This window comes from Myotis brandtii, unplaced genomic scaffold (assembly GCF_000412655.1).
Source record: "Myotis brandtii unplaced genomic scaffold, ASM41265v1 scaffold180, whole genome shotgun sequence".
Classification (NCBI taxonomy): Eukaryota; Metazoa; Chordata; class Mammalia; order Chiroptera; family Vespertilionidae; genus Myotis; species Myotis brandtii.
In genome coordinates this window covers 513,943-540,629 of record NW_005356675.1, presented here as the reverse complement: position 1 = coordinate 540,629, position 26,687 = coordinate 513,943, and the positions used below count along the sequence as shown (strand labels likewise).

The 26,687-nt window shown below is 51.2% G+C and overlaps 1 protein-coding gene across 32 annotated transcripts in view; it reads right to left on the bottom strand.

The window, feature by feature from the left end:
* LRRFIP1 (leucine rich repeat (in FLII) interacting protein 1) overlaps window positions 1–26,687 on the bottom strand; it is a 76,404-nt gene that overhangs the window by 15,712 nt on the left and 34,005 nt on the right. For 6 of the 32 annotated variants that reach the window (XM_005863712.2, XM_014537620.1, XM_014537608.1 and 3 more), the window contains 12 exons: window positions 25,829–25,891; window positions 23,141–23,218; window positions 21,811–21,855; window positions 20,643–20,708; window positions 16,620–16,697; window positions 9,435–9,470; window positions 8,706–8,831; window positions 6,797–6,868; window positions 5,037–5,207; window positions 4,019–4,111; window positions 2,654–2,746; window positions 1,100–1,192 (listed from right to left, as the gene is read on the bottom strand). In XM_005863712.2, the coding sequence (XP_005863774.1) occupies window positions 1,100–1,192; window positions 2,654–2,746; window positions 4,019–4,111; window positions 5,037–5,207; window positions 6,797–6,868; window positions 8,706–8,831; window positions 9,435–9,470; window positions 16,620–16,697; window positions 20,643–20,708; window positions 21,811–21,855; window positions 23,141–23,218; window positions 25,829–25,891 (1,014 nt within the window). Of the gene's footprint in view, window positions 1–1,099; window positions 1,193–2,653; window positions 2,747–4,018; window positions 4,112–5,036; window positions 5,208–6,796; window positions 6,869–8,705; window positions 8,832–9,234; window positions 9,324–9,434; window positions 9,471–16,619; window positions 16,698–20,642; window positions 20,709–21,810; window positions 21,856–23,140; window positions 23,219–25,828; window positions 25,892–26,687 lie in introns of those variants that run through there. The other 26 variants (XM_005863702.2, XM_005863704.2, XM_005863705.2 and 23 more) reach the window with 14 other exon arrangements.

Sequence of the window (26,687 nt, the reverse complement as noted above, 5' to 3'; positions counted from 1 at the left end):
ATTCGGTTGGTTGGAGTATTGTCCTGAGAGAGAGAGAGAGAGCGCGCGCACACACACACACACACACACACACACACACACACAGTGCAGGGTTCAATCCCCAGTCAGGGCACATGCCCAGGTTGCAGGTTTGTTGTGAGTTGGTGCAGGAGGCAACCGATCAATGTTTCTCTCTTGCTGTTCCCTCTCTCTTTCTCTCCCTCCCTCTCTTTAAAATCAATTGTTTAAAAGAAATTTAACTCCCGCTCACTCCATAGTGAAACACTTTAAAGCCAGCTGTGCCTCACGACTCCAGGATCTCCCTTGACTATGGATGACTCACCCCCGCCCCCCTGCTGCCCCAGCTCCCTCGAGTCCTGGGAGGGATCCCCAACTCTGCACTCACAGCCCAGGGGGAACCATCTGCCAAACCTGAGCTCAAGCCTGTGCCTTCTGGTTCACTGCTCTGGCCTTGAGCCTTGGATATAGCAGCCACACTGACATGTCTCCGTTGACTATGCAAGAATTAGCCCATGGCCGTGCCCTGCCTCAACACTGCCCCCTCCAGCGCTCACAGCCCACCCAGAGCTCTGACCCCCACTGCTGCAGGCTGGGTGTTTTTTTTTCAGTGTCCGCCCAGCAGCTGAAGACCCCTGGACACGGCCCAGGCAGAACATGACTTTCCTACAATCCAGTGGGCCTCAAAGTGTAAATGGCATGAGCCTAGCCCCACTACGTTCAGCTAGAGAAGTCCCTACAGTTAAGCCTTTGATTTAACAAACAAATGCACCCTCTAACTTCGGGAAGGGCCCGGGAGAACTTATTAATGAGCATGGAAAGTACTGACACAGTATATAAAAAAGTTCTTGGAAACCAGAGTTGCTTTCGAGCTCAGATATGCTTGTGAACATCTGGCCATGGGCAGACCCCACAGAACCTGGACTCGCTTTACACGTCTCTTCGTGTCAGTTAACCTCAGATTTGCATTGGTTAACAGAACGACAATCAATGACATAAAGGGAATTAACGCCGACGCGCACACACACATTCCTTCCTGAGAACCCCAGCATTCGCTGTGGCAACCGGGACTTTCTCTTTTAGCTGTTCTTGGGCTTCATACCTTTAGTTCCTCTTTCAGCACGACTACTTCTTCTCTAAGATCATCTCGTTCACTCCTGATGGAATCAAAGAACTCTTTCTGCCTCTCTAAGGCCTGAGTGTGCAGCGGAGCAAAGAGAGAGAAATTCACACAGGTAAGCAGGTGACGTCAGAAGCAGAGTGAGGAAGAGGCTTCTACTCTGTAAGACGCTACAGTCAGGGCGTTAGATATCACATGCTCAGAGATACAAACAAAATGCCAGTAACAAACTCTCCTCCAGTTACGACAGCCGAGCAACGCTGCTGCCCATGCTCCTGAACAAAGGCACCGGAGGGCTGCATCTGCATCGCATTCTAGCTCAGTCCAGTTTCACAGCCGTGTCAGAGAACTATCAGAGGCCCGGTGGCTTTTAGATGAGGCATAAATACAGAAGAGGAGGAAATGCTGAGGAATCTCCAGTGACAACTATCGGGTGTCCCCAAAAATATATACACACTTTAATAGCTGACAACACTTAATTTTCAGGCTTAACTGATTTGAAATAATGGGTGAAGCCAGACTAAGCTTTGAACAAAGAAAATTGGTCCTAAAGTGACACTAGACTTTTTTTCAATGGGGATACATGAATGATAACTGGCAGCAGTCGACGAATTAAAGGCACACAAATACCAAACGAAATGATTCTTGATGTTTGCGATTCCATTGTTTTGCCTTATCAGCAGTGCCTGGACCAGAATGGTCATCAGTTTGAAAACAGGAGTTGACAAAAAATATTCATTTCTGTAGATTCTTGTAAATTTTGGAAATGAACTGTATGTTGAAAAACACTTATTTTATAATCATTCAAAGTGCGTATACATTTTTTGGGGACACCCTGTATTTTAGCAATTGAGACTATTTTTCTACCTGGATTCTCAGCGACTGTTGGCACAGACAAACACAAAGTGGTCCTGAAGCAAACACACAAGCATGCGTGCACACGTGCACGTGCACAGCGTATCAGAGTGAAGACAGGCGTGGCGTCACACTGTCAATGCTCTGATGACTCGCTTGAGCGTTGGGGGACCGTCACCAGACCTATGTGGTATGACGGGCCACAGCAGGTGCTGTGAGTGGTCCCATCCTTCCCCCCTGTCACACCTGCAGGCAGGTGGGCTGCTTGTTCTGTTCTTGGGGAAGGAGACGGTCTGAGGACCCTCTGGGGAGATTTCAAGCACTTGCCACCTTACAGCTTCCTCAGACCCCTTGAGAAAACGCCCCAAGACGAGCGGGGAAATGCGCACACGAGAGTGCCCGAGTGCCCCCTCATGGAGTGTCTCCCTCCGTCAGTCCCTGGCTGCTGGAGGGGCAGGCAGAGCCGGCTCATGCTGAGAGAGTGAGACTGTTCATGTGGGAAGCCAACTTCCGCCCGGAGTCACTATCAATTTGGGTGAGTTCGTATTTGCTGCATGACTGAGTTTGCATCACGTGGGGCTGCATGCATACACATCCAAGCACACCAACGATCCTAAAAGCAGCACATTTGCTAAGCAGACAAACTGTTTGAACAGATTTTCAAAGATTTGAGAGCCCTACCCCTATCTTTTTGTCTTTCCACTCTATCGTCTCCTGAAGATCAGAAATCTCCCTGATATAACTCGCCTGTTTCTGCTGCAGCTGTCGGATTTCCTGAAGAGCAGGAACAGAGAGGAAGAGACAGATAAAGGGTTAAACAGGAAGGAATTTCAGTGTGGACCTGCAGAGAGTCACCAGGAGCCAGCAAACACAGGGAGGAAGAGGCAGCTTCTTGCTAATCCCGAGCTCATTCTCGAAGGCCAGCAGGGCTCCGGTTCTGCACCCAGCGTCCCAAAGCGCAGGAAGAAACCCGTCTGGGGGAATTTCTTACTGAGAGGCACTGAAGTTCTGATCAAGCTCAAAAGGTAAATATCAACCCTGTATGTTTCCTAGTGGCACTGTAACAAATTAGCACAAATTCAGTGGCTTCGAACCACACATATGGCCCAGCCAGCGTGGTTCAGTGGTTGAGCACCAACCTATGAACCAGGAGGTTACGGTTCGATTCCCCGTCAGGGCACATGCCAGGGTTGCAGGCTTTATTCCCAGCAGGGGGCATGCAGGAGGCAGCCGATCAATGACGCTCTCTCATCATTGATGTTTCTCTCTCTTTCTCCATCTCTGAAAACAATACAAAATATATTAAGAATGTATTCTAACAGTGCTGAAGCTCAGGTCCAAAATGAGTCTTACAGGCTGAGGCCATGGGGTGGGCAGGCCTGGGTTCTTTTCTGGAGGCTCCAGGAGAGAATCCACTTCCTCCCTTCTCTTAGCTTCTAGAGCAGTGGTTCTCAACCTTCCTAATGCCGTGATCCTTTAATACAGTTCCTCATGTGTGGTGACCCCCAATTTCATTGTTACAAATTGAACATAATTAAAGCATAGTGATTAATCACAAAAACAATATGTAATTATATGTGTTTTCCAATGGTCTTAGGTGACCCCTGTGAAAGGGTCCTTTGACCCCCAAAGGGGTCGCGACCCACAGGTTGAGAACCGCTGTTCTAGAGGCTCCCAATTCCTTGGCTCAGGGCCTCTCCTCACGTCACCCCCTACTTCCTTTGACCTTCCTGCCACCCTTCTGTAAGGACCCTGTGACACACCAGAAAACCCAGGATAATCTCCCACCACAAGGTCCCCTCTGCCGTGGAAGGTGACATTTTCACAGGTCCCAGGATTAGGACGCAGGCATTACTCTGTCTGCCCCACCTCCTCCCTCACACACACACAGGACCGCCCAGGAATGAGAGGAACAGGACGCCATCAATGAGGCACAGAGAATGAGCCTAAGCCCTCGATTTCCCAGAAAACCCGTGGCTTTAGTAATGAGCCAACAAAATGCTCCTGAGTCACACAAGAAGAGCAGAATGGGGAGCAGCTACCCACCTCGAGCATCTCCTCTCTCTGCTGCAGGGCGGCTTTCACTTGGGCGAACTGAAACTGCAGCAGGCTGTGGGTGTGCTTCTCCCGCTCGAATTCCTGTGGACGAGGAGCAGGGCATCAGGCGGGGGAGCCACGGTTTCCCGATGGTCGAGTTCACGCCCCCTCGACTTACCTCTGCCTCGGAACGCATGACCTGGGACCACGTCAGCACAGTGTCCAAGGCCTTTTGAACACCATGAACCCATTTCTCTGGACTTTCTAGAAGACACCCTGTGGTTTACTGTAAAATTAGAGCAGCTGATGGAACGGACAGCGTTTCCTGGCTCCTCTCTAGGAGGTAATGCCCTAGGAAGGGTCTCCGTGAAGGTGACTGCTGTCGTGCATGGAGCTGGCTGTGCTGAGGGCCCCAGTGAGGACCCAGCTTTGCAAAGGATTTATACTAAAAGTATCCCTAACTTTGAAATATGACAGGGAATACCCTTTGGGTTAAAAAGGGGGCGAAATATGCCTACTTTGGTCAGCCTATCTCTTTAACAGAGGCTGACCAACTCTGCCCTCCAGGGACCAAACAGAAAAGGTGGGGGCAGCAGAAGAGCTTGGCCGCGCCCCCCCTCCCCCCTTTCCCCCGCCTCTGACCCTCCCCTTTTCCCCCGCCTCGGACCCTCCCCTCTACAAGACTCACTCCAGAGACCTGACAACATGGCTCTCTGTTCTCTGTTTGATTCCCAGTAGGGCACATGCCTAGGTTGTGGACTTGATCCCCAGTAGGGGGTGTGCAGGAGACAGCCAATTGATGTTTCTCTCCCTCTCCCATCCTCTCTCTCTAAAATCAATAAAAAAATAAAGTAAACACACACACACATGCATTGAAAATGAAAAAAAATTATTAAAAAGAAAACTCAGACTTTTATGGAACCTGGAAAACACCCCCCACACACACACACACCCACACCGACACACTGCATACCAAGTACACACATTTACGTATCTGTTCTACCGTTCTCACTACACTGAAGCTTACTTTGCTTTTCTCCTCATACTGCCGCCTAGACTCCGCCAGCTGTTCCTCCAGCTCCAGCAGCGTGTCCTTCAGGGTATCGACCTGGTACATGTAGTTCATCTTCTCATTGTCCAGCTGGGCGTTGGAAACCATCGCCTTCTTATACTTCTCTTCCACTTCTGCTAGAGAGTCCTGCAGAAGCCAGGCCATATTGTTGAAATTATAGTAAGAAAACAAAAAAACAAAGTTTAGTCCGGCATTCTTAAAAACAAACAACTCAGCCCTAAATTTAGACTTTCTTAGAGCAAATGGATCAAAACAGGAAACACACGGCGATTTCAAATGCATAGAAATGCCTCCCTTTTAATGTGATCAAATTCTCGTCACTCAGGAAGTTAGTTGTTAGCTGTGCCCAGGGATGAAGATGGTTTACACAGTCACAGGACCAGGGAGACGCCCGATGGAGAGGGTCTGGTCACAGGCAGTGAGTCCCAACCCCATGATGCAGCAGCTGCCTGGAGTGGGTCAGGCGGTTCAACAGGTTTCTGAAGTCATCGTTCAAGTGACGTGGCGAGAACTGGGGACCGTGCCAGCTTCTCTGAGAGAAGCAAACCCCTGCCTTGAGCTACCAGAGATCCCGGTCTGTACCCATGAACCAGGAAAGGATGAAGTGGAATTTCAGATTCTCAACCCACAGGAAAACTACACCAGGCACACAGGCCTCAGTGGGTGGGCCCTGGAAAGACAAGGCCATCTGTGAGAGGACCGCCCAGGGAAGAGTACGCAGGGCCCTCACGTGGCTCCCGCCCTCGGAGGGCAGGCAACCGGGAGAGCACAGTGGCATTTAGCTCCCAAAACAGAGAGCAGGGCAAGGCGACTTCGGGAGCGAGAGCAGAGTGCCCGGCTATAAGCCACCTAAAGCTGAAGAAGGCTGGCGCTGCTTGGTCAGCTGTCAGGGGCCAGTGCTGGTCTCACCTGCACTCACAAACCAGGGCAATGGTTTTGGGTGGGACCAGTGATTCCTGGGCTGCCTCACTGGCTCCCTTCTTATGAGTTAAAGGCCAGGGTCTTAATTTTTCTTTTTAAAAAGAGGTGACAAATATGAAAGTGATTAGTTATGTGATTTGTCACCTCTGCTCTGATGCCCCTGCGATACTGGGGGGTCCTTTCTGGGGAGCTCGGGGAAGTGGCAGGTTTACCTTCTATTGTGAGATCGTGGTCTGCCATGGCTGCCTAACAAAGACAGGACACAGGCCCTGACTGTTCCAGGAATGACAACTAAATGTCCTGGTTGGAACAACAGAGCGATTCCACGCCCTAATACGCAAATAAACCCAACATGAGTCGCTTTCAGACACTGCTCCAATCAGTACAGTGTTACAACATGCAAATGACTCGGGTGTTTCCAAGCATGGCCACAGGGACTGTGTTACTGCGGACATCAGATATGTGGCGAGGCAGATGAAGTAAGGCGGTGTTGTACGTAACCGCTATGGAAAGCGAAGGAAACAAAAAACCCTTCTTCGCCTGTCTGCTTGCTCCTGGTTTTCAGCCGGGGAGGAGGGCTGCGTGAGGACAAGACGTGAATCAGGAAATGTGTTAGTAGCTTTTTCTTGGCTCAAAGGCTTCACAAAGACATGCTGCGTGCACACACCATGTAGCTCTCCCCATTTGGAGCCTGGGGCGTCAGTAGGGTTAGCACGCGCTTTGAACGTCTCCTTTAGGATGTTTTTAGGTTAAGCTAGGTTAATGTCATGAGCCCACACTCCATCCACTGGTACCTTCATCTGTTTCAGTCCCTGCATATATTTGCCTTCCACATCCTGAATCTGGTCCTTTAACTCACTGAGCTCCTGGGGGGATGGCAAGAAAGGCAAGTGATGTCAAGGGAGAGGTGGACAAGACCACAAAGACAGAGGCAAGAGCTTCCCGCTTCTGGGCGGCCTCCTCTAACAGTCTGAGCAGTGACTTCTTTCTCCTTTCCCCCTGCTCCCTCTCCCCCAATGTTTTCATTGATTTTAGAGAGCGAGAAAGGGAGAGGAACAGAGAGATAGGAACGTTGATGAGAGAGAGACATCGATTGGCTGCCTCCTGCACGGCCCCGACTGGGGATCAAGCCCACAATCTGGGCATGTGCCCTGACTGGGAATCGAACCAGGGACCTCTTAGTTCATGGGTCGATGCTCAACCATGAGCCACACCAGCTAGGCCAGTGATGGCGAACCTATGACACGCGTGTCAGAGGTGACACGCGAACTCACTTTTTTGGTTGATTTTTCTTTGTTAAATGGCATTTAAATATATAAAATAAATATCAAAAATATAAGTCTTTGTTTTACTATGGTTGCAAATATCAAAAAATTTCTGTATGTGACATGGCACCAGAGTTAAGTTAGGGTTTTTCAAAATGCTGACACGCCGACTCAAAAGGTTCACCATCACTGAGCTAGGCCCTTCTTTGTTGTTGTTTTTTTTAAGTGTTGGAGAAAAATAAAAGAAATTTCCATGTTACAAATATTAAAATTCAGGTGTGTCTCATGATATTTTCACAAGATTTTATAAAATTAAGGTCTATCTCATATGGTATATTTGCATAATTTTGTAAAACAGGCAAAAGGGATTCAGAAAATGGAACAAGAAATATTCCTTGTGGTTAAGGGTTCACTCCAGCTCCTAGAGTTCTACTCTGTGCTGGATACAGTGCGACACCAGAGACAGAAGTCAGCATGGCTGTGCCCTGCATCACAGAGCCCCGGGCCCTTCACCACCACATCCCTGTGCCTGGCATCTGTGGGAGCCCGACGCTCCATAAGCACTTGTTGAACAAATGACTGGTGCTCACAACCTGGGGGCACAGACAAATCCGGATCGCAGCAAACAGCAAATATGACATCAGTGGAGTACAGGAATGAACAGAGCTGCAGGCGGCCCGGGGGTGGCCCAGGGCACATGTTAGGAAGAACAGTAAAAAGATACTCTTATGAAGCACAGGCCTCGCCAGGCACCTTCGAGGGACCTGGTCCACCCCTGCTGAGACTTAAATCTCTTCTCTGGCCTCCCTGGCAAATGGGTCCCCAGCGGTTCAGAAAGCCCCCGTGGCAGCTGGTTCTCTTTTATGCAGTTTAATTATTAGAAAGCGCTTCCATAGATGAAGCCAAATCTGAAGCTCGGAGCTCCTCCTCTGCTCTCGGAGGACACACCTGCCCTCTGCGTGGGCTCCTTTCAGATGCAGGTACTTTAACAACAGCACTGCATTCCCGTCTCACACCCAGTGTTGAGGATGGTACAGAGAACAGTGTCCACATCCCAGCGGAAGAAGAAAAAGCCACTCAAACAGCGCGGCGAGGTCTCCTGAAGGTGTGTGACACAGAAGGAACGGGCAGAGGTGTGCAGAGGGCAGGCGGACAGAGTGGCCCAGCACCTCTGTGTGGCATGGTGAGTGCTGGCACAGGTGTGCCCCAGAGCTGAGGGGGAGCAGAGGCCCGGGTGCAGGTGGGCCCTGCTGGGGTGGGGCAGACAGGGACGGCCGCCTGGGGCGACCAGGTCTGCGCTGGGTCTTGGTGTTACTAGAACACCTGTTTATGGAGGCAGAGGAGACAGGACTGAGAAGAAACATCTGGCACTTTAGTAATTAAGTCTTTTTTCCCCTTGGAGACAGATTTGAATAAAGGGTCATTAGTAGAGCTTTACCTTGATCTCTCTAATGGATGCCTCGGTGTCGATGGAGATGGAGGTGTCCCCGCTCCCCCTCCGGGAGGAGGTGCCACCCAGCGAGGCCAGTGTGGCTGCAGACAGGCCGGGCAGGTTACGAGACCCCTAGAGCATGGCAAGAATCAGACACGATTTTAGACAAAACCCAAATTACCTGCATGGGACCTTCACTGGAATTCAGTTTCCCACTTGGAACACCTTCCGTGGGCTTGCGGAAGCCAATACAGACAGCTGCACACGGAGGGGCCCATGGTGCCGGGAACTTGCATTCACCCTACCATCCGTCACTGTTCTGAGGGTTTAACGCACAAACTGGAAGTGACCCCCGGGGACCCCTCCCCCAAGGCTGTGACGCTGGCTGGTGGCCCACACACTGTCCTGTTCACTCACTGGTGAAGATCTTTATTAAAGATCAAGCAACATATTTTCTTGTTCGTTTTACCCATACATTTTGGGACCCACTAGGTTCATTAATGACATAATATAAAGGCTTAAAGAAATTCCTCACCTTCTCAGTGAAATCTTTTTCTGGTCTCTCTTCAACCTGGAGAGGAAAATGCACAAATATTAAACATAGGCTTTACATGGATAATTGAGATGCAGGGTAAGATGATAAGCAACATATTTTCTTGTTCGTTTTACCCATACATTTTGGGACCCACTAGGTTCATTAATGACATAATATAAAGGCTTAAAGAAATTCCTCACCTTCTCAGTGAAATCTTTTTCTGGTCTCTCTTCAACCTGGAGAGGAAAATGCACAAATATTAAACATAGGCTTTAAATGGGTAATCGAGATGCAGGGTAAGATGATGATAAGATAACACAATAGTTCCCTTTGTAGTTTAAAAACCACTTTGCCCATGAGACCCTCTGATATGCCTGCCTCTGCCAGGTGACACAGACAACTGCCCACAGCGGCTCAGAGAGCCAGGCTTCTCAACTGTTACGGTTTCCACTGGAACGTCATGACGTCGAAACCACACAGTGATCGCAGGAAGGCCCACGGTGAGGCGCTTGCTCAGGGACGCGGTTGAACCCGTTTACTTTCCTATTCCTGCAGCTCGGTGTGCAGGTCTGTGTCCACACAGGAGGGGACCGCACGCCCCACACCTGTCTACCCTCTGCAGCCACTGTGACTAGACAGCGAGACCACAGGGGGTCCTGGGGCTGGAAGGTGCAACCTCGGAGTGTTCATTTCCACTCTCACTGAGCGTGGCCTCTGAAGCAAGAGAAAGCAGCGAGCCAGCTGTAACCGTTTCTTCTTCTCACGAGTGACTGGGTCAGTGTGAACCTTCTGGTTCAAACATCTGGAGGTGAGTGCCAGACGTGGGAGGCTGGTTGGGGGGCGCGGGAGACGGGGGCTGAAGGTACAGGAGACTTTGCCAGGTGAAAAGTGGGGCCCCAAGCATTTGCCTTTTCTCAGCTTTGCTGTTTGCATGTGGTTCCGAGGCCCGTCTTCTCCCTTCGGCAGGTAGGCGTCCCGGTGGGATGGGACGAGAGCAGCCACGCGGCTGCATGAACAGCGACCCGGCCACCCTTCGCCTCGAGAGGTCTCAGGGAAGGGGCCACGCTGACAATGGCACTACTTCTTTCTCTGCTCAGTGTCCAACAAAAGAAACGTTTCTTTTCCTTTTCCCCTTTTTTGGTACACAGAGGGCTCCTCTGCATAGCCCACTGGGAGGTCACAGAGGGCTCCTCTGCATAGCCCACTGGGAGGTCACAGAGGGCTCCTCTGCATAGCCCACTGGGAGGTCACAGAGGGCTCCTCTGCATAGCCCACTGGGAGGTCACAGAGGGCTCCTCTGCATAGCCCACTGGGAGGTCACAGAGGGCTCCTCTGCATAGCCCACTGGGAGGTCACAGAGGGCTCCTCTGCATAGCCCACTGGGAGGTCACAGAGGGCTCCTCTGCATAGCCCACTGGGAGGTCACAGAGGGCTCCTCTGCATAGCCCACTGGGAGGTCACAGAGGGCTCCTCTGCATAGCCCACTGGGAGGTCACAGAGGGCTCCTCTGCATAGCCCACTGGGAGGTCACAGAGGGCTCCTCTGCATAGCCCACTGGGAGGTCACAGAGGGCTCCCCTCCATAGCCCACTGGAAGGTCACAGAGGATGAGGAGACCCTGTGCTCAGCGTCTCCAAACTCCCCGGGGAAAGCCGCCACTCATCATGCTTTCCCCGTCGTGTCTCCAATCTGCCTCCGGAAGCTCAGAGCTTCTTCCATTCGAGGCCTGGGGTCCACTGCGACCAACTGGTGAGTGTGGAGCACGCCTGAGCCAGTCAGCCTCATCGGTGACTGGGGACCCTCGGACCTCTGCATGCGTGCCCCACAGCCGGTCCAGACTCTGGGCCGAGACCTCCCCACGGAGCTGGGGCCCAGGCCATGGGGAGCGGCTCGTGAACACAGGAACTGTGACAGTGACGCTGTCCATGGGGCAGCATTTGGGTGCAGCTGCTAAACACTGGTCAGGATGTCAAGGCAGTGACGCCCTGCAAACATGGCCACTGCCCGTCCTGTGTGCGCCCTGGGCCCACGCTGGGCTGCAGGCCCTCACTAGCCTGTCCCCCACCAAGAAGGCTCACCACCTGCCACCTTCTCTCCTCCAAACCTGCACCTCAACTTGCTCTCTGAGAGGAGGATGCCTGAATGGACCAGTAAAATGACACAGCAAAGCGTGACAGCTAATCACCAACCAAGGGGGTGAATGAAACCTGACAACATGCTCGGTCTTTCCTAAAGGAGGCAATTCCAAACCAGTTCTCAGCTCAGAATGGCCAAGCTGGACAGACCCAAGTTCACCCCGGGATCTGGCTCCCAGAGCACCTGCTGTCACCTGCCCGCCCACACCTGGGCCTCCAGGAGGAACTCTGCTCCCCTCTGAGTCTCCTGAGTGTCGGAAGAGCAGGAGGGGAAACAAGAGCAGGGACCATGTCCCTCAGGCCAGGGGGCGGTACCGTGGGCGGGCTGGCCTCACGCCCTGGGGTGGGGCTTCAGATCCTGGCGCTCCCTGTGCCAGAGCACTCTCCTTCCTGTGCCCACAGCCGGCTGTCCTCCAGAGACCAGGGCAAAACAGTGTCTCGTGGGAGCTTTCCAGAACTTTCGCCCGCAGGCGCCCTTTTCGCTCCTCAACTTGGCAGTTACATCCCATTATGGAGCTCTGACATTCCAGCTGCGTTCCACACCACCTGTACGTGTACGAGTGCACATCTAGAACTATTATGTTTTCAGATGTGCGTGCCACCTCGGCCTGACTAGATGTTCTGGGAATCGAGGTGGCCTCGATCGAGAGGGGTCTACATCACCACCCTGCACCCAAGTTCTGCGCTGTGATGACTTTAGCCCTTAAGGGGTGGGTCTTCTCTCCACTTGGGAATAACATTCCTGAAAATTTCAAAAGACTGACGAATTTCAGAGGAAAGGCGGGGGTGGGTGTGTGGGTGGGCAGTGATTAACTGGGGAACTTATACGCATACATGGACATAGACAATAGAGTGGTGAAGGCCTGACCTGGGGTTCACCTCTACCACGGCCGTTGGGGTTAAAAGTACAGGTATGATCCTGTCGTCCCCTGTTTAAAAAATAAATAAGTAGGCGGCTGTGGGGTGGAGGGGGGTCAATGGGAAAAACAAACAAAGGGGACATCTGTAATACTTTCAACAATAAAGAAAAACATTTCAAATAACCAAGGAGAAGCTAACTGTCAAGCACCTGGTCTGCTGGAAATCAATTCATTAAACCAGCTGGGCCCAAGGCCTTCAATCCCCCAAATAAGCTAATTTGCAGAACAAACAATAATGAGGTGAAAATAAAAAGAGTAACTTAACTCTTAGTGGAAGAAGGAGGCCCCATTTAATAGACCGTCAAGCTATCTGGAGAAGCTCGCTGCTTCTTAGCTTCGTGGTTTAAATGGTAGCTTTTCTGACTGGTCATCAGCAATAGATAAAGACTGTGTAGCTAAGTGAAGCCCCAGAAATCCTACGTTCACCTACAAAGCTATCTGTCCCTATAAAAGGACTCCACATTTTATTTTTTTAGTATTTCTTGCGAGAAAGATAAGAAAGAACACACACAGAGCAAAAGTATTGGTCACATGGGGACTTTAGGCCAGCTTTGCTCTGCGTCATTTCACCTGTACCCAAAACGCAAATATTGTGTTTGTAATTCGAAAAAGATCAAATGAGGAAGAAAAAAAAACCCCTAAAATCATAGTTTTCTCTTTAATTTTAAAACAAGTTTAAACTAGTTTTAAAAAAGCCTTTGCTCTGAAATGTGTAATGGACTCAGAATGTGAACACTGATATGTTTTTAATAGAGACCACGTAGAAAAATGACGCTCTCAAGGGAAGTTATAGCCAACCTATGCCTAACTGTTGCTGCCAATCTCTATTCTACATATTAGAGTAAATGTGTTCTGTCTGCTTTCCGAGTGACAAGGGACAGGTGGTATTTGCCCGCCTTCCTGAGACACAAGAACCTGGAGACCCCGGGGAAATGGACAGAGCAGCATGAAGCTGTTGCAGTGCCCCGGGCTCCCACTAGATGGCAGTGCGCCAAGCTGTCAGGCAGCTGTACCCACTTTAATAAAGCAGTCCCTTCCTTTCTCCCCCAAACAACGTAACCCAGATGGTGTGTTTAATTTTGACACAAAGCATAGCAGTTTATCTCTGGAAATAATATACAAAGAGTCAAAACAGCCGAAACGGTTTGGCTCAGTGGATAGAGTGCCGGTCTGCGGACTGAAAGGTCCCAGGTTCGATTCCGGTCAAGGGCATGCAGGAGGAGGGCGTGCAGGAGGCAGCTGATGGATCTTTCTCTCTCATCAATGTTTCTAACTCTCTATCCCTCTCCCTTCCTCTCTGTGAAAAACCAATAAAATATATTAAAATAAATAAGTTTTTTAAAAAAAAGAGTCAAAACAGAGGAACACTGTGGTGGCTGCTGCCCAGAGGGATGAACGGAACCCAACGACATGGTGTGGACATGAGCACAGTGAGACCAGGGACACGCCGGCCACACCAGCATGGACGTCTGCGGACACCAGGGTCCTCATTCGTGGAAGGGCGACAGCGGCCACATATCTTGCAGCCTATTGCATTCATGACTTTCATTTCCTGAGCAATACTAAACACTGTAGGTCAGTGTGACCACCTCATAGGAACAGGTTTAGGAACGACGTACAGCAGGATCTCAGCCACAACTGGGTGCATACAAAAACAGCTGTTAAAAATCTACTGGAAAGAGTCACTTCTAAAAATACTTCTGTGAAATTTTAAATTATGGCAACTCTTCCTTTGAAAAACAAATGCTTAAAGCAGTACATTAAATATTTAACTCCAGCCTTCTAACATCCTATAAATGAGTTTACTATGCAGACTCACTTAACCACAGCGTCTGGTGAGGTGTAAAATTTCAGGGTCTCCATACACCATCTGGCCTGCCTACCTCCCTAGACACAGAGTACAGTCTGTGGGCACAGAGAGACCCCAGCACAGGCACAGGGGCCAGGCACAAAGGACTTTTCCTCATGGTGTCCCCAAACCTCCCCCTCCCCCCAGCCAGCACCCCGACCCTGAATGGGCCACGGGGTCACAGAAACAATGTCACTGCACAGTCCCTCTCAAGAAACAACTGGTCGCCCGGCCGTGAGTTTTGGAACTGGCGGAAGGGGCCAGTGCAGTCTGAAGTCTCCTCAGCTAGACCCTCAGTTAAAAGGAGAGATTTAGAACGGTGAGGGCCCTCCACCCATTGTGCTTCGTTCCCTGATGGCACCTGCAGAAAAAGCTGCGACCCCACCCACAGCTCCCAAGGTTGGGGACCTCACTGGGCCTCAGTTGCAGGGACACCCAGTTCTGGTCACCAGACCCCAGGGACACCAGGCACATTACACGCTCCCCTCGGCTTATGGTCATCCGCAGAACCGTGTTATGGGAGTAAATTTGTCACAATTTAGAAGCTTCTGACAAAGAAATCTGTATCTGATTTCAGTCTCTTCAGTCTGACTGGGTTGAGCCTGTTATTCTGTGGCGTCATCACGATGCCTGAATAAACCTGAACATCAGATAATCACAGGCTTTACAATTCCGTGTGCTCAGGGGCCAGGGCCCTTTGCAAGTGGAGCCACAGACTTCGCTGGTCAACTGTGACTACTTCTTTCCAAAAGGAGGATTGGCTTGCCATTAACTTCCATGGAGAATGTTTCTTCCGAGGAGTTGGAAGGTTTCACATAGGTGAGTTGATGTGTGAAAACCTAGGGAAGAGCTGAGCTGGGAGGAGGCTCGCCCTGGGGGCTGGCAGGTGTGCTGGCCTCAGTCAGCAGGAATTTGAGTTCGAAAATAGTGCCCTTTGGTCATTTTGCAACATCCGTAAGAAGCAGATTTGCCAGATTCTAAAAACGGAAGTTACATGATCTTGAACAGCTGAGTATCTCGCTCTTCCTGCCCGATGGGTGCTGGCGAGTGATGAGCACCTGGCCTGGAGGGGTGTCCTTACCGCCCGGCCGAGTGCGTTCAGGACGCGGCTTCTCCTGGTCCCCTCACGCCTGGTCTCCAGGACGGGGTGGGAGGCTCCAGTGGCGGTGAGGGTGGGTGGGCAGGTGACACGGGCACAGAGGTGGTGCCTGCAGCCCACGCTAGGGACATCTTCTGTTCTACCACCCACTGCCTTGACCCATCTGCTGTTTTCTCACCCTCACCAGGTAAGTGGTGGAGAGGGACATTTCTCCACTACCAGGAACACACCAGTGCAAGCCCAGAGGTGACTGGCACGGAGGCAGGACCCAGGGAGGGAGCACCAAGGCCGCCCACCCACCCCATTCAGCAATATGAGCCCAGTCTCCAGGGGTCCCTTTGTCTGCTTCCCCAGAAGCAGCTGACATCTGCATTTGGTAGGGACCCTCGTGACTTTAAAAGACTGCACCTAATTTAAAGAACATACAAGCCACCAGTGCTCGTGGGCCACGTGTGCCACGGAGAGCTCAGCTCCAGGCCTCTTCTTGGATTGCCAGGAGCACGGCCTGAGTTCAGAACCACACTCGAGCGTCTCCATGATGGAGGAGTGGAGAAAACGGACCCACGCTGCCCAGCTTTCTTTCCTGTGTCCAGGGTTTACTGTGGCCCCGCTCCTGCTCACTGAGCACCCCTCCCCTGGTCACGGCCAGTCTCCCCCATCCCCAGGAGTCCCCGGGGCAAAACCGCCCTGTAAATCCCTTATTGTTCAAAGAACGTGTAGCAGCCACATACAGAGCATCCGATGAGTGAAAGTGCCTAATATTCCAAAGACTCCAGGAAACACGTAATAAAGACACTCAAAGGATGGGGACTAGATAGTAGGGCCCCTTATTTTCCGAAGCAAAACACAGGCCATTCCATGCCGAGTGACCCACAGGAGTGCATCCTGTGGTGTCGCACACACTGAAGAGGTTGAGACCCCGGGGGTGGCGGGTGGTGGGGACCGAGCACAGCTAGGGATGCCACGGGCTGTCGGGCCCACACCGCGTGTAAAAACCGCCCCGGGTCGAACAAGTAACATGTCAAACAGAATGTTAAGTCAATCCTTTCAGTTTTCAAATCATAAAAAACAACACATTGATGCACATGACTACACTCCCCCCACTGTTCAAAGCTCCCTCTTCCCAGTAAGATCCATCTCCCAGCCCCGCTGTTTAAACAGCCCTCACCCGGTCCTTTAGAAACTCCGCAATGCAATTCCGGGATCACCAAATAGTAATACTCCAAACTGGGTAGCGCCCCCCCGCCCCCCACTTGTGTTTGTACTTAGACATAACAGATTAAGGAGAGGCCTTGCTACTTTCTCCTGCGTCCAGGCTTGTGGAGGCGGACAGAGGACAGACAGGTGAGGAGGGAGAGAGGCAGCAGACAGAGGCACACTCACCACTGGGCTGGCCCGCGCTGAGCTGGCTCTGGAGGAGGCGCGGGAGCTGGAGTTGAGGTGGCCGCTGTGCTCCGAGGGCTGTGTGCACAGCCCGGTGGGCCGCAGGCAGGCAGAGAGAAAGGGACAGGTTAGCAGAGATGCACAGAGGACGGAGGCCCCATCCAGGGCTGTTAGCTGAGAGGCAGCCCCGTGCAATGCAGAGGAGAGGTGAGCATGGAGCAGGCTTCCCACTGAGTGAATGCCCACTAAGAGTGAAAACATTCGTCATCACGTCAGAAGAACACAGAACGCCTGGTTAGTAAGGAGGAAGTGACACAAAGCCCCTGTGGACGTGGCGTGGAGTCGCGCCTGGTGGGTGCAGAGGGCCGCCTCACTGCTGTGGAAAGAACGTCTGAGAACGTGAGCCGCCTCCCGGCCCCGCACGGAGCCCGGAGAGCAGACACGGGCCCGGCGCTGGGCAAGGGGAATGCTGGCTTCCCTGCCTTCTTCCCAAGTGGAAGCACAGTAAGAGTTCAGGTTCAGACAAAAGACAGGCATCGATCTGCCTGTCCCCTACCTAAACCCTCTCCCGGGAAAGGAAAACGCCGGCAGCTTATCTGGGGACCACACCCTCTCAACTTTGATTTGTGGTCACGTTTGTCCTCATCCTAGACACGTTTCATGTGTCCTTGTTGCTGTTGTTTTCAAATTCTTACTTTCCTCTCGAGCACGGCAGGGTGGGATCACGGGCGTCCAGCAGGCTTGGCCCGGCCAGAGGAGCAGCCCTGCAGGGGGCGCTTCCCGACACAGACACAGGGCACCCACCGGGACACCCGCAGGCGTTACCCCACGCACATTACAGGGGCCAGAGCGCTGGGGTGCTCGCCATCGCCATCTCAAACACCAGCTCTTCAGGGGCCTGTTTTCCCAGCAGATGGGATTCCCTGAGGGTGAGGACGGCATTGATCTCATTCTGAGTGCCAGGGACCAGGTAAGGCCTGGCATGCAGCGTGCACTCAGAAAATACTTGTTGAATGAAAAATCTCATTTGGTCACAAACACACTCACAGGCAAGACGGTGTCTCAGGTGCACCGACAATGGTCTGTAAGAACCGTGGCCATACGGGACATACGAGAAATGTACAGCATCACTAGCCTCCTCTTGTAGCTTTACTGTGCAAAATAAAGGAAAACACCTAACCTGCACCTTAAGGCAGAAGACGTCGCCTTTGGGTTTGAGGATATGAGAGAGGAGACTTCCTCCGGCAGACAAGTCCTGCCAGTTCCTGTCACCCGCATCCTGGTGCAGGGTGCAGAGATAAGGCAGAGTGTTCTGAGCTTACTGCCAGCCCAAGCTGCCCCAACTCCTAGGCAGAAACTGTCTCGATGGTCCGCGTGCCGCCCTGGAGCTGCCTGTGTTTGGGAGTTAGTATGATGCACAAGGGGCTGAGGGAAGTTGGAAAGATCTGAGTTCCAGTCCAGGCTCCATCTGCTGGTGGCCATGAGACTTTGGAAAAGTGACTCAGCCTGTCATCTGTGACGGGAAGTAAGGACTGGGACCACACCAGGCACCGAGGGCTAGGGGAGGACACACGGTGGGCGTTTCCCCGCCTGCCTCTCACTCTTCTGCTAGAAAGAACGCCCACGGTTCCTGATCGCTGCCTGGCGTGTCAAACAACCGAGAGCCACTTCACATGCAGCCATGCGTCCTTCCTGCACCACGCACACGGCTTAGTGATGGCAAGGGAGGCGTAAAGCAGCAAGGTTTTCAAGCAAAACAGCTCTACTTTCCAGAACTAGTCATTCAATCTCATGCTAATGAAGTCACTTAGCTGTAAACACTTCTTGTGGTGGAGGCTAACGTCTTGGGAGAATGGAGGCGAGAGGGGTCCTCCTAGAGCAGTGATGGCGAACCTCTGAGTTCGGCGTGTCAGCATTTTGAAAAACCCTAACTTAACTCTGGTGCCATGTCACATATAGAAATTTTTTGATATTTGCAACCATAGTAAAACAAAGACTTATATTTTTGATATTTATTTTATATATTTAAATGCCATTTAACAAAGAAAAATCAACCAAAAAAATGAGTTCGCGTGTCACCTCTGACACGCGTGTCATAGGTTCGCCATCACTGTCCTAGAGCAAGGCTGTCCCGGGCAAGCTGGGGGCAGCCTGGGCTCTGAGGTCGCTCTTGGGACTCTGGAGAGGGTGGACCCCAAGCTTGCTCACAAGATGTGTGTATTTATCAGTGGCCACAGCTACTCTCTGGGCAGAGAGCCTGGGGGAGCTCTGCCAAGCCCCACCCTGAAAGGGGCCCCCTGTCCACGTGGAGAGGGACTGTGAGGCTGGTGAGATGGGGGTGGGAGGTGGGAGCTCCTGAACCTTCCTCCCACTCAGCCAGCTGGTTTGCTGCTGAGAACAGAGCTGACGCCCCAAGATCTCTTCCGAGAAGTTCGACCCCAGGGTTCAACTTATTCAGTTGAAGAAACAAACGCGTGCTGAGCTCCTCGCGCGTGGGAGGGCACTATTCAGCGGGGAAAGAATTTCTTCTTATTCTCTAATTTGTCTGCATGCTGTGATACCAGGGACACGCGGCCCTATTTTAGGGACGAGAAGGCCTTTCATTTCCTTCACTCCAGGAAAGCCGCTCCCGCGGGGCGAGTCCTACCGGAGGCTGGACATACAGGAGCTACTGCCTCTGAAGGCCGAGGTTAGCTGCTCCAGAAAAGTCCAGCGACAGAGGCGGCATTTAAAGAGAATCTACGGCACACGTCCCACCCGACACCAGAAGTTCTACTTGGGCCACAGGAACCTTAGTTCTTGGGGAAGTCTCATTCTCTTAAAGAATGAGTATGCTGTCTCTTCTGATAAAAGAAAGTCATTTAGTGGCACTTATCCATCACATATGACCTAAAGCTATTTCACCCATGAGCTTTATGAACTTTGTACTGGCCTACACAAATACCTGAGAACTGGGAAAAGCGGGCTCCACCACATAAAAGATGTTATGCAACATAAAATTGGTAAATGTCTAATTAGATGTCAACGAAAACTAATGCGATGTTAGTTAATTATTAGATATAATATTCATGAAAATCACATTCTAAAAGAAAACTGTAGGTGTTACTGGTTACTTTGTAAGAATCTCTGAATATTCATGATGATTGGAGAAATAGAAAAAATCATAAAATTGGATTATGTAACTAATTTATGAAGTAGCCAATCATTTTGGAAAGCAAAATTAAAAAAACACTTTCAAGTATTTCTTAGGAAACCATTTTATTGCCCGTGGGGCGTGGTGCATTTTTATGGGACTTGTGGGTATTTCTTAGGAAGCCATTTTATTGCCCATGGGGCATGGTGCATTTTTATGGGACTTTGTGGGGGTGCCCTGGGATGCAGAACTGCTGACCATGGGGAGGGCTGGTTAGGGCTGATGCTCCGTTGCCACTGGTCCGTGGGAGGGGCTCATTAGCTCCCTCGCTTCCCTGGACTGACTGTTCATTTCTCTATTTGCTCACCTCCATCACCCACTCATTCACTCACCCAGTTTTTTCATTCAACAAGTATTTCATGTGCAACTACCACACCTTTACTGAAATACCATTTCCAATCCTTTGAAGTGGGGGGAAGGCAAAATAAACTGAGGAAATGGCAGACGTGTAATGTTCTGAGTCTTTGAATGTGTTCATCGTCCTCGATGATCCAGAGGTGGAGATAACGGGTGGCCTGTCTGGGTCTCCTTTTCCTCCTCCTAAGACCAACCCCTTCACTACTTACGTACTGTCGGCCTGTGGCAGGGAAGGAGCTGATGAAGCTCAGTCCGGGTCAGTCTCCTCCCTGTGACTGCAATGAGTGAGGACACGGAACTAACGCCCACAGGCTTCGTGATTCCCATCATCCATGCCCCTTCGTACGTGGGAAATTAGGACGAGACAGTCCTTCCTCCCTGTGACCTCGGCCCGTTGTCCCCGGGGCTGGAACGGTGCCGGCAGGCCATGCAGCAGACGGGAGGAAGCTCTGGGAGCACAGACAGCGCCTTACAGCATAGGAACCGGAGGCGCTTCCCCGCCGAGGCCCACCGAGACTGCCGTCCCCGAACACAGACGCCTGTGGAAAACAGACTGTCAGGACAGGGCGCCTGCCTCTCTCCCGGCACCCAGAAAGCTCCGCAACACAAGCCGAGGCAGACCGGCACCTGCCGGGAGCGCGTCCTGAAAGACACCGAGAGGGAAGGCATGCAGGGAGGGCTCAAAGCTACCGTCCCAGGCAGGGCAAGTGCTGGGGAGCAGGGCAGGGATGTGCAAAACCCAAGGCAGAGACGTTTAGCTGTTGCTGACACCAGTAGGTTCTTTCAATCTATGGCTCTGAAAAAGGCACCTCGCTGAGTGAAAACCTGTTGGCCCAGATTTAGCTGAGCAGATCATTCAAATATCCTGACTTTCGTCACGGCATCCTTGTACCCGGCGTTTAGAAAATGACTCTAATATGAAGTGGCTTTGGAACAAAATAGGGCATTACTTGCAGTTTGATTTTTATAATTATTTAAAATGTGTGAACTAGAAAACAGAATATCGGATTAACATGAAAATCCCATGTGATGAAACATCGAGGGTAACAGGAGTTTACAACACCGTGAATGGCCATGTCGGCCTTTGCCCAGCTCAAAGGCCCTCCCACTTCCCGTTTCCCCTGACACAGCTGGTTTGCTCAGCCAGTGACGTGTCTAACTCACAAGTGTGCAATCTGGTGGAGATTCAGAAAGTTATTAACCACTCAGCATAGCCACTTTGAATATTTAAGTTTCCCACTCACATAAGTACCTTGTATTTAAAACTGGAAATTTCCAAGGAAATACAGCACACAATGGATTAATACCGGTTAATGTTACACCAAAGCAATAAAAAACCGCCTTTCTTTCTGCCAATGAATTGAGTAAATGCTGCCTTGCTCCATTCCTGCCCAGCAAGGCTAGACAAACACTGCCTTCCTGGGGACGGAAGCCGGTGACAGTTACTGTCGGCTGTGGGGAGAATAGAACCCAGATCTGGCCAAAGGTGACAGACACCATGCAGGTGTGAGCGCCGCGTCACCGGCAGGTCATCCCAGCGGGGCTGCTGACAGATGCAGGTGTGCGGGGTGGGGCGTGCACGCGCAGTGGGGGCACGACGGGGCGGGCAGAGGGGCCTGGAGGGGGGGCGAGCACACGCACCCGGGAACTCCCCGCTGGCCGGGCAGCGCTGTACAGACAGGAGGGCTGGAGGATGGAAGTAAACGGCAGGTTTTAAAAGTCTTGACAAAAAGGGCAACGCATCCCAAGCCAGGTAATCAGATACTTTCGGTTAGCATGGCAGCCAAAGTGTTGTGCAACAGTTAGAAGAAGTCGATGTTTTCAGTGTATTTGATAGATACAAACGCAAGTTTACAGGGAAGAGAAATGCAAGATGATTGTTAACTTTAAAACACTATACTTCCCCAGCATCTTTGAAATATGACTATTTTCTCGTCATTTCTTTCCAGGTATTCCTGGAAGAAGGTGTGAGGGGATGAGGCAGAATGGTGACAAGGTAAACAACACCCACGAGAGCAACCAAACCCGCAGTCAAACCCCAGGTTAAGAAAGCACGGAGGAGTGTTAATCCACACACGTCCACGCAGGGAGAGGGAGCGGCAGTGCACTTATTTCTAGCAGAGGGTGCCGGGAGCAGCCTTCACGACACACAAGGAGCTGTCGGCCTGCGGCTGCTGGCCAGCCAGAGCCCTGCAGGGTGTGCTGGGACGTGAAGGCTGGTGTGGCCGCAGACTGAGCCCCAGAATAGCATCGTGACTCATTTCCAGGCACAGGCCATGGAAAGCCGGCAGCACAGGGCCACCGGGCCAGTCCTGGAATGTGCATGACCAGGGATGAGTCACTCAGCGACGTGGGGGACAGGACAATACAAGGAGAGGACAATGCAGCCTCCATGACTGGGCCCCTACTTGGAGCTCTGACAGGGCCTCCTGGTGTGAGAGCCACAGGGCCTCCCTGCAGCTCACAGGCCCAGCACCCGCTGACCTGCAGGCGGGCCCGTGCAAACAGGAAGCCAGGGGAGCGTGAGCCAAAGAAACAGGGCTGTCCCCCCTCCTCAGAGACGGAGGAGGCCGATCATGCCCCAAAGCCTTCCAAATTGCTTCCTGGACACAGCAACCAGAGAAAAATATTTTTTAAGAAAACAAATGAAACCCCAAATGGGGAACAATTGCTGGAAGAGGAGGAAGGACCCAAGAGACCAATTTGGGGGCCCCGAGCTTTTGAAAAGACCCATTCGCTAGAGCCTCCTTCTTCCTAAATCCCCCTTTTCTATATAAGGTCTGAAGTTATGTGCGATAATGCTTTCAACAGTTGAGAAAAGTCTTAGCAAGTCAGTGAATGAAAACCACTGCTGGGCTCTGCTCCTGGGAGTTCATGTGGGAGAGGGTGAGTGTCCACACATTTACTCAGCCGTGGATGACACACAGGGAAGGAGGAGGAGGAAGCAGGGACATGAGAAGGGGAGACAGACCCGGCTTCCACTCTGGGCGAACAGGACTTGGGGCGCAAGGCCACCGCGGGGAAGGCCGAGGTCAGAGCAGGACGGCCCCTGCAATCAGAGAACACAGCGGAGGGGACGAGGCTGCGGCTTCGTTTCATCTCCAAGGCACACCGCATTGTACACTCACACAAAACCACCTTTTACAACCAAATCGGTAACGGGCATGCACTACCGGGGGTGGGAGACAGAAGGACGATCAGAAGGAAATAAAGATGGTCCCGTTAACTGACGAACTACGGTGGGGACCAGACCAGGACTTCCGAATCTGCACACAGGCAAAACCAGATTTCACTATTTTCATCGGCAGCAAGACCATGGGGGCGTTGAATGTCTTTGTAATTGGAGTTCTGATTTTTAAAGTTTGGTGGGAAAAAGCTCAAAACCAAGAATTTGCGGAGATATCAACTTTTGTTTTCTGTAGCGGAACATTTCATTGGAAATGGTCTTTGGCGTGGCCTCCTGGGTATTCGCACAAAGCAGGTGTCCACAACTCACCACAGACATGGCCAAGTCAGCGCTGTAATTCTGAGACCAAGGGTCTAGAGCAGTGGTTCTCAACCTGTGGGTCACGACCCCTTTGGGGGTCAAACGACCCTTTCATAGGGGTCGCCTAAGACCATCAGAAAACACATATATAATTACATATTGTTTTTGTGATTAATCACTATGCTTTAATTATGTTCAATTTGTAACAATGAAATTGGGGGTCACCACAACATGAGGAACTGTATTAAAGGGTCGCGGCATTAGCAAGGTTGAGAGCCACTGGTCTAGAGGTTATTGCTGGGGGATACTACTCTATAAATTAATAATTTCCCCAAATAAAATATTTTACCCAAACGAAAGGACCCTGGGAGAGGAAGTTCTTTGCTCCGTTTCTGTGCTCCAACCAGACAAGAACAGGGCTGCCCTTGAAGGTGGAGTGGTTCCGTTCAGGTAGCTGGGTGGCACCTTAAGATGCCCGCCACCCCTTTGAGGCCCATAACTTGTGCCTGCCCCCCTACACCTTTAATAAGTGGTACCAAAATGACCTGAGCAGGCAAGTGGAATTCTGGGCTAGACAGGGAGAAACAGCCTAATATATTTAGCGCAAATGGTGAGACTTGTTCCAGGGCTGAAAGCACAGGGGCCCACGTCGCCATGTGGGAGAAAGCGCCTCCGGACACTGCACGGTCCAGTGCGGGGTTTGCTCCGACGTGAACAGCGGGAGATGTTCCTTAGAGAAGTCTTCAGTGCTACATACTGCACTGATAGCTTCCTGTTATTAGATTTAAGTAAAATTCAAAAGCCCAGCAACAGGGAGATGCTGAGGGCGGGTGAGTGACAGGTGTCGGGCAGCGTGATGGTGGGACACATGCCCCAGGGAAGTGCCGACGAGCCTTATGCTTCCAAATGGCCAGCTCTCATTGTGACTTCCCCCCGGGGGTGTGGTTACTTCTCTTATATGAATGTAAATGAGTCAGACACATGCTGAACTGTGGTGAATAATTCACTGGTGGGCACTGGGTGTCTACCACCATCTTCTATTTGAGAGCAAGCATCTCCGCTTGGAGAGTGAGCAGGAAGTTTTCTGAAGGACAAAGTGCTCTTTGTAATAGCAAAAATTCCCCGGAGTTAAGAAAATGCACATAATACCCACAAAACTCTTAAAGTGTTAAACCCCATCAATAGTTTAACACTCAATAAGGTGTTAAAACCCACCCATATTTTGCTGTTTACAGCTCACTCAAAACTCTTGGGGGAAGAAAGGTACAGAGGCTCCGAGTGAGGCTGGAGTGTTGATTACTACAGGGGCTGGGAGGCAGTGGTGGGCGTTTGGAAAGTGAGTGAGCAAGTGATGGGGCTGCCAGCAATGTCTGCTCCCCTCCCCCTCCCACAGAGGCAAAAGCAGGAAGCAGGAGGGAACCAGGCATGACAGAGGCGAGGAGACAGACTCCTGTGGCTCTACCTGGTTACTTTCCGCTTATTCATTCTATCTCGCCGCCCCCCCCCCCGCCCCCCGTTTACACCTTAAGGTGAGCACACTTCTTAGTTATGACACTTCCTGGCAAAATGAGTTTCTCCCCGTCACCTGCTGCACAGGTGTATCGGGCAGGTGGGCCTGTCTTCTGTTCCAGACGTAAACGCTAACATTTGTGATCCTCCTTCCTACACGAGCTCTGTGTTTGCTGTGAACACGAACTTGACTCAGGACAAGCAAGCCTCACCTCCCAGGGCCCTTAAACTATTGAGGACTATTTGCCTATCAAAACGGATGCACATCTGTGGGAAGGCACTCTGCTGTGTAGACTTGTGGATTTGGATTTGATTTTCTTGCCACCAAGTTTGCATGCACCCTAACACTAATTCTGTTTCTGGGGACTTTCGAGGAGAGACGTTCAAGCTTTCTTATTTTTTGTTTCCTTCTGATTAATTCTAACGACCGAACAGCCACATAAATACTTCCTTTCATTGTACCCAGCTGACCAGCACAATTCATCTGAATTAAACATATCATACTAATTACTGCTCAACAACCGACTTTACAATCCACCCAAATGAAAATCTGTAAAGAAGATGTTAAAAGAAAAAAGAGCAGAATTCACACACACGAGGTTGCATGCTACAGAACCTGTCGTTTCTGGAGAGAGGATGTGAAAGATTTAAATGGAAACGAACCAACTTCTCCTCTCTGGACGAGGACACAGTAGAGGATCTGCCGTCACCGCTGTAGGTGGAGTTCTGGGCACCAAAGAAGACATTGTAAGTGATGCACAGTTCCTTACCTTCATCCCCAAAGCCCGCCTGTCCCGGTCAAAGGCAAACACAGAGCACACAACCACACCACATTAGCCCTCCATCCGAGGGAGGACGGAGACCTGCCGCCGCCCAGCACACGAGGCTCTGAGCTATCGTTATGTCCCAGTGTTGGCGTCCCCGTGATGCCCTGCAGTGTCACTATTACTGTTTTTCACAGTTTCCCACCTCTAGTATTATTTGTAATTCCTTACTAAATCTTACGATGGACGGTCTGTCACCTGCTCTCTAGACTTACAGGATTACATACCTTCTTAGCTACCTAAAAGTCCATGGATGTAAATTCTGCAATCTTCCTTCAGGCCAGCACCCTGAGGGCTCCCGCTCAGCTGGAGAGAGCCACCCCTTCCATCTGTGAACCACTATCCACAGAAAGCAACTGGCCTACAGCCGTCATTGTGGTTTTACGGGATATACACTCTAAAAACTCCGGAAACCAACCCAGAATTTAGATGGGGAGGCGATTGTAAATGCTACAAATGCAGGCATGAGGTGGGGATCAAAACCATCAAGCAGTCCCCCTATGGAGACTGAGTTCCCTGTAGAATGTTTCCAAACTCCTACCTTCAGTCTGGTCATTTACTCCTTCCCACACTGGTATTCCCCACATCTAAAAGCTTCCCAACCCACCCAGCCTTTCTCTAAGCTCACCCTCAGTGTGTATGTGTATGTGTGTGTGTGTGTGTGTGTGTGTGTGTGTGTGTGTATGTGTGTATGTGTA